Below are 13,824 nucleotides of genomic sequence, written 5' to 3'. Positions count from 1 at the left end.
TAGTCTATATCTCCAGATATATCTTATCCTAATCATGTGGTGATGGGAGCTTATTTATCGGCTGAGCACTCTCGATCGTATGATTATCAAGTGCTAGCTAGTTCGTGCCATCGCAATGACTTAACTAGTAATTAATATTTAATTTTTTCTAATATAAATTAATTAAAACTTGGATTCTTATACTCTATGGTTACAATTTTAAATGGTAGAAAAATAGATAAAGAAAGCTATGATATTTTCTTAAAAACTCTAATTCAAACGGTTTATATTGAGATGAATACTGACATGCATGACCAAAAAAATTCAAATTAAATAAAAAAATAATATTTTCTAAACCTAATTTGAAGATTTTTTAGATCTTGTAAGCTAATCTTTTTATAGAACTGAGTCTATAAAATCTTTTTATTAAATTTAAACTGAATTGAACAATCAATTATAAATGATTGCTATTTTTTTTTTTTTGTTAAATTATGAGTTTGACATGCTCAAACTTCTTTACAAGCTTTATTTTAAATATCTAGTTTATAAACGAGTTCAAAACATATTTCACATCATGTAAATTAATTAAATGTTTGAGTCCACGGCAAGGCAATAGAAACAGCGACCTTTTTAAGGAGGAAAGATGTGTTTTTACTTCTAAAAAGAAAGTCAGCGAAAGCTACTGCTTTGTACATTTTTTTTTAAAATAATAATGAGATACTTAATATTATTCGTGTTCAAAATTTAGGTCTATACTAGCTATCTAATCTGTGTTTTCTGGGAGTTATATTTTTTTTTCTATAAAAATATTGGATATGCAGTTACTGAGATATATATAAGTATAAATTAAAAAATATATACAAACATCTAATTAAATAGATCAATATATATAAATAAACAAAAAAAATCATTAACAATAACAAAAGAGAAATTAAAAAAAATTAAGAGATGAATGTAGATTAAAATATCCAATCACATAAAATAAGACATTCATCCACTTGTATTAACTGAATTTATTTATTTAAATTAATAAAAAATAAATCTACACCATTAAAAACCTGTGATTTAAAAGATAAACAAAAATAAAATTGACTGAATAAACCTACACCCTAAAAAAATTTACAAAAGGATAAAACCTAATGCATAATGAAAAAACTAATATTTTTTTTAAGAAAATTAATGCAGAACGATAAGATCGCACGAAGCCGAATCCCTAGCAAATCAAATATTGAAAGATAAAACCAGGGAAAAGAATCAATCACACAAAAGGATATAAAAAATGAGGGTGAAAATAAAAAAAAAATTAATTAGAGAGCAAATAAAAAATTTTAATTGAAGGGTTAAATTGAATTGAAAAATAGCTTTAACAAAAGAAAAAAACAAATCAAGAGAATAAGGGTCAAATAAAAAAAATAAAACAACAAAAATTTTGATTGAAGGATTAAATTGAAAAAAAAACTTTAACATAAAAGCCAAGAGAAAAAATTAAAAATGAAAAGAATAAGAATCAAAATAAAAATTAGAAGAATAAGAAATTGTAGTTGAAGAACTAAATTGAAAAAACAAAAAAAAACTTTTATAAAAGGAATATAAATGAAATAAAAAATTAAAAGAATGAGAATTGAAATTGAAAAAAGAAGAAGAGGATAATCATGGACTTTACCTGCGATGAGAATGTTGGCTCATTCTCAACATGCCTCATTGACTTTTTTTATTAAAAAATAAAAAAATCAATCTAAAAAATACCAAAACATCCTTATAACCTTGGTAATTACCCAAAAACCTCATGTAAAAGTACAAAAATACCCACAAAATACAAATTTTTTTGTCTTTTCTAAGGACAAAAACATAATTTAACTATACATCAATAATGGAAAAAAAAACCCTTGTTTAATGATCCAACAATTTATTAATCTTGGGGTATAAAAATATTTTTATTATTTAAAAGTTTATGAAAAGTCAAAAAAACTCTTGGTTAACAGCTCTAAGTTTTGTTGACTTCAAGGGTAAAATAATATTTTTACTATACAAAAATAAAAAAGATTTAGATACCCCGAACAATTTTTTAATAATTAATATGCCAGTGAAATAGACAAAAACACCTCAACCCTCAAGGCTCTCTTTTCCACTCAAGAGCAAAGAAATAATTTTATTGTAGCAATATACAATAAATTATATGTATGGCTATAATAAAAAAACTCATACTTTATAATGTTTTGGTTAATGTGAGAAAGTTAGCTAGCCTTATTTAATTATTAATTATGATATATAAAATCAAGTCGAAAATAATTAAGAAGAAACATAAGAATTAGGAATTTTTTTCTTTCTCAAAACTATTAATCTTCCCAGATGTACCGCTTCCCATGGTAATTAACGAAGCTAAGTGTTAGATGAAACTTCTCGTAATGTTTTTGTATGTAATCACTGATGAACTCAAGTGCTGCAAGTTAGAAATACTAACGTGTACGTTGCTCTAATGCTAAGTTAATTAATCAATTAAATAAACTTATAGACCATTTTGAGAACGCAATATTCCTAAAAAAAAAATTAGAAGCCGTAAGATTTTTTTATGCTTTTTATTTTTAAAGACACGGGTTACACCACGTTATCAAGCAAATTTTTATTATGCAAGCACCGAGAATTTTTTTAAAATAATTATTCAAAATTTAATCAAATTAGTAAGAATTGATAGAAAAATAAAGATTAATTTGCAGATCCAAATAAATAAAATAACATAAAATGAAGATTTCATACATGCTTTTGGATTGAAGATACAATAAATAAAATAACATCTATTTTCTTTCCACACTTTTTTTTTTCCACTATAAACAATCAACCACAAATCACCCACCCCTAAGTTCTATAAGCTATAAAACCCATGAACATATCCAGGACAAATAATTTCACAGCAATTTCCCCTCAACAACACACTTCACTTTTTTACCCATGCCATTGTTTTTCATTAAGCAAACACTATTGAGGGCTTAAATTGAACAAAGTGGGATACCACCAGCCTAAATTATCAATTTGTACAGATACCTAATCACATTTACCCCATCAACTTTCCCTCCCATCTAGTCCTTACCTTTCCATGTCTATTGGTACAAAGCCTCTTCCAATTTCCATAAAGCTCTTCTTTTCACCAACTTTGCTACCCTTTTGTGATTCAACATCATCCGAGTCTTCTTCATACAGCAAGTTTTCCTTTGTCAATGTTGAGTACTCAGCCTCGTCACCATATAACTTGACCAAGAACAAATAAAAGGACATCACAAAAATAATGATCGCAATCAGCAACCAGCTAAATTGAATATTAACGAGTGATTTAGCACGATGCAAAGCCTCTTCACCATGGCATCTAACCACTTGATGTCCTTCTTCTAAGTTAAGGAAGCAACCTTTAGGAATCAATGAAGGGGTCCATAATGCATAGCCCATGACCATGAACCAAACTCCTTGGAACGTAATACTAGCTGACCTAACAAAGCTAACCATGAAACTTTTCCGGAGACCGATCCCCATGAGAGCGGTGGCTAGAGAAACAACTATGACAATTTGTAGAAGCAAGTGGTACTGGCCTTCAACTCCCATGTGATCTGCTGAGTGAAGGTGGAAGAGGAAAAGTTGTTGACCAAAGGCTAATGCGCCAAGAAATTGTGTTAGACCATACTGTGCTTTAGGCCCAATTCTATCAAGAAGAATAGCAAAGGCCGCATAAACAAAGAAAGTAACTGATATCGAGGAGTGCTCAAAGTTGTGAAGGTGGTTTGATGGTATGGTTCCATCAGTATCAAATGGTTGGTGATTTCTAGGACCAATAAAGAGCTCCATGGATACAGAAATAGAGCTGCCTAACATGATGAGAAAGAGCTCCAAGTACCTTAATCTTGAAGTAGGGAACCATGGAGAGGATGTGTAGGAGTTTGGTTGTTGAGCATGGAGTTTGATATGGCTAAAGAGGTGCCATAAACCAAGAGCAAGGAAGGCAAAGCCCGGAGCCACATGACCCACTAAAGTACCCATTGACACGAGCACAATTCTTTCCTTCGAGGTATGTTTCGTCCTGAGGGAAAAGAAATATAAAAAAAAGTGGTCTTGTTGTTGATGGTTTTGGCCAGAAAGCAAGGAAGAGGAGAACGAGGAGTGACCTGCTAGGATTGGAGGAGAGGGACGCTATTTAAGAGGGAGTTATTGTTGAAATCTTAAGAGGTCTAGAGGGTTCTGTAAGGACTAAACTTTGAATATTTGCTATGGCTCAAGAGAATATGGTTTTAATCCATGGTTGACCTTATGGCTTTGGCGCATAAGCTATGATCTAAGACGAGGTAGCTAGCAGCCGGTCTTCTAGAATGGAATGGTGCGTACAATTGACAAGTATAATCCCTTCTTTAATCCAATCTTTTCCAATGACAAATTTGCCCTTCTATCAAGTCTAAATGTCACATGAAGTTATTGCCGAGGCTCATGTCTTCGACGTCATAATTTCAAATATATTATGGTGGGGTTCATATGCTTGCTACTTAGAACATTGAAATGTATTGATTTGGAATTTTGGTGATTTGATTGTTGTTCATCAACCCCCTCCGGCGATATTTTTTTTTAAAGGAAATAATCGTTTTTATAACTTTAATTTAAAAGACAAATTTATTGAAATGACATTTTATTTAAAATAATAAATGGCATAATTCTCATCAAGTTAACACCCCAGCTGAACTGTCAGTGAATGTGTTTTTTTCCTTCATGTTGCCTATCTGTGTGCAAAATAAATGGGTATATTAATTATTCCCTACCTTCAAAGAAGTTTCTAATTTGAAGAGGAAAGATTCCCCTTCAAAGATGTTTCTAATTTGGACCAAGAGGAAAATCATCATCTTCGTAGATGTTTCTAATTTGAACTAAAAAAGAAATTCTATGGATTTTTCTATGTTTTACTGCAGTTACATGCACGGACGGATATTGCTTTTTTTTTTTAAGTTAATTTATTTTAAAAAAAATTATCTATATTTTCTTTAAAAATAAATGATGCCATCTTCAAAAAAAAAAACCCTTAATGTTACAGTGTTAATAATTGATTGGATAATAAAATTAATTACACCTTCAAAAGTGTTAATCCTTAAAGTTATCCTCTCAAGGCAATCCATGGCGAGAAAGTCACGTTGAAAGCTGAGGTTGACTCATCCATCTCCATACATATCCATGATCCAATTAATAAAAAAAATAATTATTTTATATTAGTCCCAAGGGTATTCTCGTCCAATAAACATTCCACGGTCAAATTGTTGATCAATTTCTAGAACTTAAAATAATTAATTTCCCGTGTACAATATTCAAAAACCAATTTGTTTTTGCATTTTCTTCTTGGATAAGCACACAATCCAGCTATACCTAACACCGTACAGAAACTCAAACATAAAATAATAGCATAGAAAAGTCAACCATATGGAAGTTGTGCTTGCCAAAAGCCTCAAGTAAAGAGAAAGACACAGAGGAATAAAAAAAATTGTGTACGCAAATGAAAGAACTATGAATTTTCCGATTTGTTGATTAAAATCTTAATTAAAGATTCTATTTTATGTCCAAAACTTGATCAACAAGAAACGATGTTTTATGAATTTTTTTTATTTCATCTTCCTTTATTTTTTTTCTTTTAAATTTACTTTTTTTTCTTTTAATTAATATTTATTTTATTTAAGATAAATTTTTAAAATTATTTTTATTTATTTGTTTTTTATAGGATTTTCACTGATTTTAAAAATGACTCGAGTTTTTTTAAATTTTTTTAATTGTTGCTCTTTGTTGGACTTTCTCTGGCTAATCAATATTAAATTGATTAAGAATTTAATTTATTGATTATGCTCAAGTCGATGTTTTAGAAGGTTCGCCCAAGTTTTCTTGTTTTTTTCCCTTTCTTTAAAACTGATTTTTTTTTCTAGTTTTATCATTCAATATTTATATAATTAGTGATTGGATTTCTTTTTTTTTATTAACTGCCTTTTATATTATTTTTTTAACTGCATATTTTTCATCATTTCTTATATTTTGTTTTAGTTTGTTTATGTATCAACCTTTTTTCTTGGTCGTGTCTGTGTTCCAGGTCATTTTTTTTTAGAAAAAAAATTAAAACACACTTGCGTCATAAATTTACAAATGTTTTTTAATTTCATTATCTTTCATTTTTTATATTTTAAATTTGATCCCTATTTTTTTTATTGTTATTTGTTTTGTTTGGCGTCATTTTTTAGATTTTCCTTTTACATTCTCATCCTCCATTATTTTTGTTTTCCTATCAAATTTGACCCTTATTTTTTTATTGATATTTTTTTCATAATTTCATCATTCCAAGTTAAATTGGCTGGATATTAATCTACTTGATTCAACCCGAATCCAAGATTTCATGGGTTACGGGTTTTAAAGATTAGACCAGGTTTAAGAGGTTTGCTTGAGTTCATTTTGTTTTTTTTCTCTCCTTTTCTAAGCTAATGTTTTTTTTACACTTTTCTTTTTAGTTTTGATTTGTTTTTTTTTTGTTTGACTTCTATAAGGTTAGTTTCAGATTTATAATCATAGTCACAAGTTTCAAAGGTTAATGTGGGTTGATTTTTTTGTTGTCATTTTTAAATTTATTTATTTTAATTTTATCATTCAATAATTGATGCATTAAAATGATCTTCATGCTTTTTTTTTTCTTTCCTTTCAAGTGCTCTTTTTTTCATGTTCTTTTTTTACAAGGTTATCTCAATTTTATATCCATTATCACAGAGTTTGTGAATTAACCCAATTTAATTAGGTTTTTTTTGTGGTTTTTCCTTTTAACATTGAGTTTTTTTTATACTTTGGATGAGCTCATGTCGGATTTTTTTATACTTTTTTTCATTATCATTTTAAATTATTTTATTTATTATTTTTACTCATATTATTTAAATTACTAATTCTTTCGATGATTCAAGTGTCAAATTTTCTTCCTTGGCTTTTTTTTTACATTAATTTTGTTTTAACCGCCCGTGGTGAAACACATGCCACGTATAAAGTCAAAACCTATTTTGATATATTAATAATAAATTATTTTCTCGTCTACTCTTTCTTATTATTATGAGAACATGAGGGATGTACCACTTAGGCGATGTTTAAGAGTATGATAGGGGTTGCTTTTTAAAGTGTTTTTCACTCAGAAATGCATCAAAATAATGTTTTTTATTTTAAAAAAATTATTTTTGACATCAGCACATTAAAATAATCTAAAAACATAAAAAATATTAATTTAAAGCAAAGAAAAAAATAAAAAAAAATTAATTTTTTTTAAAAACACTTATAAAACATAAAAACAAATATGTCATATAACAAGATTCTTGAAGGTATGAGATCATATAAAACCATGTCTTTAAATTCTGTGGATCATTTCTTATCCGGTAAAACTGTGGACTTGATGATGTTTTGTAGTTGTAATCAACGAATGATGATGTTCAAAACTGGGGATTTTTCTACCGCGAAAAGAGAAAAAAACACCTGAAGAGTCAAATTTCAATCCATCAGGGCACTTGATCCTTGAGTCAGTTCCATTATTTATTTATTGCGCTAAATTGACATTCATTTGATCTACACTATATGTGCTAGTTCAAAATCTTTTTTTTTTTTTTTTGAAGTAATAAAATCTAGAAGAGCTGCGTTACAATTTCAAAAGAAGGGGAGCATGTCCGGTAGACCAGAAATCAAGCTATGAGCTATGGTGCAAGGTATAATTATAAGCTATATTTAGATGGGCTGATCCCAATACAGGAGTCAGTGAAATTGCAGCTTCGCATTTCAAAAGAAGGGGAGCATGTCCGGGAGACCAGAAATCAGAAACAAAGGAAACAGCAGCCAAGAATCGGCAGCAGCGGAAATTCCAGCAGCTAGGTCGGTGCAAGAAGTCCTCGCAGGAGGAGGATTTTCAGCGCTTAAGTCAGCAACCTGAGGTAGCTAGTATCCAATGAGAAATTAGAGAGGATGAAAGAGGAAGTATCATACAAGAAAAAGGAGAAGAAAAATCCAGGTTTGAGAGGCTTTATATGTGGCAGAAACAGTCTTGAAGTCAGCTACTCGACCGGCCCGGCAGAATTAGGTCCATGAATTGAGGACAATTCTGACTTCAGCTTGTTACAATAGTTATAGATTAGATTAATTAGGATTATCTTCACCACTTATTTTTCATAATCCTAGGATAGGATTATTGAACATTCAATCAAGAATTAACCCAAAAGAAAATATCAAATAATATATCTTGTATTTTTACTTGAGTTTTCATCGAATTTTCTCAACTCAAAAATTTAAACTATTAAGGTAATATGTCTTTTAAAATAAAAGTTTTTTAGATTAAAACTTGCACATAATCATAATATCATGTGATATTAATTATTTTAATTAGAAACTTGTACAAACTCTCGATGCTATTAATTAATATTAATTAAAAAAATGATGAGATTTAAATTTATAATTATTATTTTTTTATAGTAATCGAGATGTATTATTAAAACAACTCCATTAAAAAGATGACAACTGAGAAAAGCTTACAATAGAAAAAAAAAGGAAAGAAAAGCAAAAGCTAAACATGCATATTAGAAAACAATAAAACACTATTAGAACATCTCATTAAATCTGATAAATTCAACTTATAACCCTGATAACTAAGCCATCCCATGAAATGGGTCCAAAACCTCTAGGTTTCATAACAATGAAGAAATAAACTTATAATTATATGATTAATAAAATTATAATATTATGTCATAAAATTATTTTAATTTAATATTTTAAGTTAATTATTAATTGAGATTTCAATATATAATTTATATTATTTTATAAAATAGTCAGGTTAAGCCAATATCCTCCTGTACTCAAATTATTAAATCTGAAATTTGTTGCATCTCCTGCAAATTAAGAAATGTTTATTTTTTCATGACTTCAAATTTAACATGACTTCAATAAAATCATTTCTTGTAAATAAATTACATGAAAAAAAATTATGTGAGAACAAAAAATCATCAATTATTTGAAATTATGGTTACAATCACCAAACGTAAAAGAAAAATAATAATGAATTATGAATGATCGACTAAAGGATTACAGAAAACCAACGCAAAGACTCATTAAAACGAAATAACATGAACATTTTTCAACGAAATGGAAATATAACATCTGGGTTTAGCTTTTGTACACACAAACCCAACGATGAACCCAGCCCCAAAGAATATATAATCCATTAGTGCAAACCATACAATTTCGACCCTACCAGCACACTTTTTCAATAGCCAAATACATACCACAAAGATACAGTCGATTTTAATGCGTAAGGAAAAGATTACTACTTCAATTTAATTTCTTACATCTTCTACCTTTCCATGTCAAAAGGGGCAAACCCTCTTTCCACAAGCAAACTCTTCGAGTCCTCTAATTTGTTTTTCTTCAGAGATTCAATGTCGCTAGTCTCTTCATGTATCTCTTCAAATTCCTTTGCCAATGATGAATACTTGACATTCTTGCTATATGTTTCAACCATGGCCAAATACAAGGTTATAGCGAAAATGGTGATTCCGATGACAAACCAACCAAATTGAATATTCACTAGTGATTTGGCACGATGCAAGGCCTCTTCGCTAGTGCATCTTACTATTTTGTGACCATCATCATTGTAAAGTGAGCAGCCCTTAGGAATCAACCCTGGGGTCCATAACATAAACCCCATGACTACGAACCATACACCTTGGAACAATATACAAACGGACCTAACAAAGCTAACCAAGAAACTCTTAGGGAGGCCAATTCCCATAAGAGCGGTGGCCAAGGAAATGACTACAACATTTTGTAGAAGTAGATGGTATTGGCCTTCAAGACCTTTGTGGTCAGTTGAGTGGAGGTGGAACATGAGGAGCTGTTGGCCAAAGGCTAATGCTCCTAAAATGTGTGTTAGACCACGTTGAGCTTCAGAACTAATTTTATCAAGAAGTATAGCAAACGTTGCATAGACGAAGAAAGACATTGATATTAAGGAGTGTTCAAAGTTTCGGAGATGGTTTGATGGTATAGTCCCATCAACATCAAATGGATGATGTTTTTCTGGCCCGATGAAGAGCTCCATTGATATGGAAATGGAGCTCCCTAACATGATCAGATAGAGCTCCAAATACCTTAGTTTTGTGGTGGGGAACCATGGAGAGGAAATGTAAGAGGTTGGTCGTAGAGAATAAAACTTGATGTGGTTAAAGAGATGCCATAAACCTAGTATAAAGAAAGCCATGCCTGGTAAGACATGCCCTATAAAACTGCCCATCTTTGTGTGTGTGATGTGAGGTAAGAGAGAGTGCAAGAAGTTCAATTTGTTTTGAATGGGGAGGTAGAGGAGTATACAAGTTCTTTTATAGTACTTTGCTTTGGGAGTATATGACGATTTAGATTTTAATCTTTTTTTTTTAATTTTAGAATTGTAGGTTTTCTTGTCAAATTAATAAGTCTGTGTTATGATAATTTTAGATTAGATTCCAAAAATCTATCAAACAAATTCTAATAGTTTTCATAAAAACAACTAAACTATCAACATATATATAAAAAATAAAATTAATATATTATCTTACCAAAAGATAATATGATTTTAAAAAAAACAATAGTCTTTACACTATAAGTAGGATGTTTACGAAAAAATAATTTACAATATTAATTATAGACTTAAATTGGATGGTGCTGAAACCAAGGCAGCCATGTAGTGGCAAGAGGTATATATATGGTCTCTGTGAGGTATGTTTAGAGCTTAGTGAGTATAAGACGGGGGTAATTTTATTTTTATTTTTGTTTAAATCATCACCTATATTTGTATCTTATTATAGAGAAATTTATATATTCTGTAAAAATAGAAAAGTGATTAAATCCTGTGAAATTATATATATTTTATCGAATATATATATCTTCCCAATTTCTATATATTAATTTGATTTACATGTTCATATAAAATATTTATCCCATGCATCGTCTTAAACTAATTTATCCCGATATCAAAGAGCAAATTTGTGCAAAAGGTATTGAAAGTAAAAGTATCACTCTTGAATTCTCCCACCAAAACCTTACTTCAGTGCTAATCATTTCTTTTTATCCTCCTTTACTTGTAATTTAAAGAACAAACTGTTAACAATTGTTCACAAGTACTTGTTCCTTGATAAGTTAACTAATAAGCTGCAGCTTCCTGGCAGTTTCCTAAAGCATTTCCTCCCTCTTGCTTACACAAAAATCTTCATCATTAGCTGATGTCCAGCTTCATTGTACAACAATTTGTTGTGATTGGCATAAATATTATGCTTGTATAATCACAGAACACGAGACTAATTAGCTGCCGCTGCTTTTCTGAAGCTCCAATCATAATGCTATATCGTATTTCGAATGAATTATTGGATCTCTCTCTGTATTTGTCACGCATGCCATAAGAATATACATAGTAATCAATCTAAGAATCAACCTGCTATAAGACAGTAAAGACTTGTTGGTGAAGTAAAAAGTTTGCTTTTGTATTATAGGTTCTTCCTCTCCCATATGCCACCTATCGAATTGGACAAGATTTCACTCAATAATAGACTGATTTTGATGCTCAAGTAATTGAATATTGATTGTGAATATTCACATTTTCAAACTGGTGTTCATATTAGAAGATGTAGCAAATCAACGAGAAAGAGTAGTTGTTGAAGTGAAAGTTGATATGCAATCAAAGGACAAACACTATATATATATATATATATATATATATATATAGTGTTTGTCCTTTGATTGCATATCAACTTTCACTTCAACAACTACTCTTTTTCGTTGATTATATATATATATATATCAGATACTGTCCTAAGGTTTAAATAAAAAATAAAAAAGAGATTCTTTCTTAACTATGAGGCCAATCTTTACAAGGTTTATTGATGGCATAGGAAATTACAAATTAATTAAAAATTACAAATATTTAGGGGCCATAAGTGAAGACTTGTATCAATCAGGGATGGCCCATTGTAACGTCCAAGATGTGTGTGAAGCCCTAATAAAAAGCCTGTTGGTCAGGATGTGGCCTAATGCTGGGTCTTGAGAGAAGAGATGACCCTGAAGCAAGGGCTTAATGGGTGGAGAGAATGGGCTTACTGGCTTTTAAGCCCGTTCCTACTTGAAATTCCAAGTTCTTTGTGATCGAGGAATTGCAAGAATTTAATTATTTTTTTTCTGAACTTAAAGCTTGAGAAAAATTGAATGAAAGTAAATGTTTAATATTTTGCACGTCATATTGGCATAATGGAAAGGCTAATACCATTGATTTGTCGTATTTTGTCATGGATTTTTGTATTTGTAACTATTAATTATAAAACAAGTCAATGCAGACTTAATAAATAAATAATAAATAAAAAGGAGTTACTAATTTAATTCTGCTTCTTATCATAATCATCATGGCCTTGGAAAAAAGTAATTTCTTAATAATAAAAAATTAAAGATTACCTAATATCAGCACAGATGCTAGCTCCTGTTTAAATGTTGTCCCTCGCTATTGAACAAGGCAACAATTTCCAGGGCTAGAATTTGTCCACGTCATTCTCAGCACCCACCCTCCTCTCTTCCCTGGCCATTGTTCTCAGAACCCTAGACGGCAAAGCTATATATATACCTTCAAGAAATAAATGTTTTTTTTTTTACTATGAAAGTTTAATAATTAAATAAATAAAAATTAAATATTAATTAAATTAATTAAATAAAAATGCAGTCCACAGTCAAAGGCATAAAAATAATAAAAAAGTAAAAACAAAAAAACAACTAAAGGCATCAGCCGATAACTAAATAAAAAAAAATTAATACTAATAAAAAAAATTAAATAAAAAAATATTAATAAAAAATAAAAAATAAAAGAAAAAAACTTATAAGAAGAAAAAAAATCTAAATTAACTGGGTTAATCGTCAAACCTGAGATCCGTGTCATGAAAATTTGATAACTAAATAGAAAAAAAAATTAATATTAACAAACTAAATTAAAAAAAAAAACATCAGCCTTTTCATCATGGACTGCACTGTGCAGTCCATAGTGAAAGTCATAAAAAGAAAAATAAAAGCAAAAAAAACACAATAAATAAAGGCATCAATCTTTTTACTGTGGATTGCACATAATATTAAAAGATAAAATTAAAAGAAAAACTAATGAGTAAAAAGAAAAAAAATTTGAATCAACTAAATTAACCCGTCAAATCAGGTTAACCCATCAAATCAGGTTAACCCGTCAAACCTGAGATTCGTTTCATGAAAATGTAATAACTAAATAGAAAAAAGATTCAATATTAATGAACTAAATAAAAAAAGATTAATTAAAAAGAAAAAAGCAAAGAGAAAAAAACCTACATGAAGAAAAAAATCTTAATTAACTGGGTTCACCCATCAAATCTAGGATCTGTGTTATGAAATTATGGTAATTAAACAAAGAAAATTTAATATGAAGAAACTAAATTAAAAAACAAAAAAAAAAGAAAAAAAAAACTAAAAGCATTAATTTTTTCACTGTAGACTGCACTGTGCAGTTCATACTAAAAGGCCTAAAAAGGAAAAAAAAAATAAAGGCATACTCCACATGTTAATTTTTTTTTTTTGCATAAAAAATATAAAAAAGGCTAAAATCTAAGAGTGTTAGGTCTTTATACAAAGATATACCCAAGAGCTTTAGGTCTAGCTGCAACGCTTGACATAAAAGTAATATTTATAATATTAATAATAATATTAAACTTACCTTACTCAAGTTTAAGTAAGTTTGACTGTAACACTATACCCAAGAGCCTTGGATGTGAGTCTGCCTGCAAGGTTGTGTAATAAAAGTGTGAT

General features: G+C 29.5%; 2 protein-coding genes across 2 annotated transcripts; both read right to left on the bottom strand.

Annotated features, from left to right (window-relative positions):
• Positions 1-2,704: 2,704 nt before the first annotated feature.
• LOC133702230 (uncharacterized) lies at positions 2,705-4,194 on the bottom strand. Its single transcript, XM_062126517.1, has one exon. The coding sequence runs from the start codon at positions 4,000-4,002 to the stop codon at positions 3,061-3,063; it is 942 nt and encodes a 313-aa protein (XP_061982501.1). The 5' UTR covers positions 4,003-4,194; the 3' UTR covers positions 2,705-3,060.
• A 4,878-nt stretch (positions 4,195-9,072) lies between these two features.
• LOC133701148 (uncharacterized) lies at positions 9,073-10,345 on the bottom strand. Its single transcript, XM_062124968.1, has one exon. It carries the CDS (start codon positions 10,277-10,279, stop codon positions 9,341-9,343), a length of 939 nt encoding a protein of 312 aa, XP_061980952.1. The 5' UTR covers positions 10,280-10,345; the 3' UTR covers positions 9,073-9,340.
• Between the last annotated feature and the right edge of the window lie 3,479 nt (positions 10,346-13,824).

Source organism: Populus nigra, chromosome 8 (genome assembly GCF_951802175.1).
Source record: "Populus nigra chromosome 8, ddPopNigr1.1, whole genome shotgun sequence".
Taxonomy (NCBI): Eukaryota; Viridiplantae; Streptophyta; class Magnoliopsida; order Malpighiales; family Salicaceae; genus Populus; species Populus nigra.
The sequence above is the reverse complement of the archived record's forward strand: the minus strand, read 5'-3'. Positions and strand labels throughout refer to the sequence as shown.

Coding starts and splice junctions, on each gene's coding strand:
- LOC133702230 (XM_062126517.1), bottom strand. CDS start 4,002: ATGGGTACTTTAGTGGGTCATGTGGCTCCGGGCTTTGCCTTCCTTGCT.
- LOC133701148 (XM_062124968.1), bottom strand. CDS start 10,279: ATGGGCAGTTTTATAGGGCATGTCTTACCAGGCATGGCTTTCTTTATA.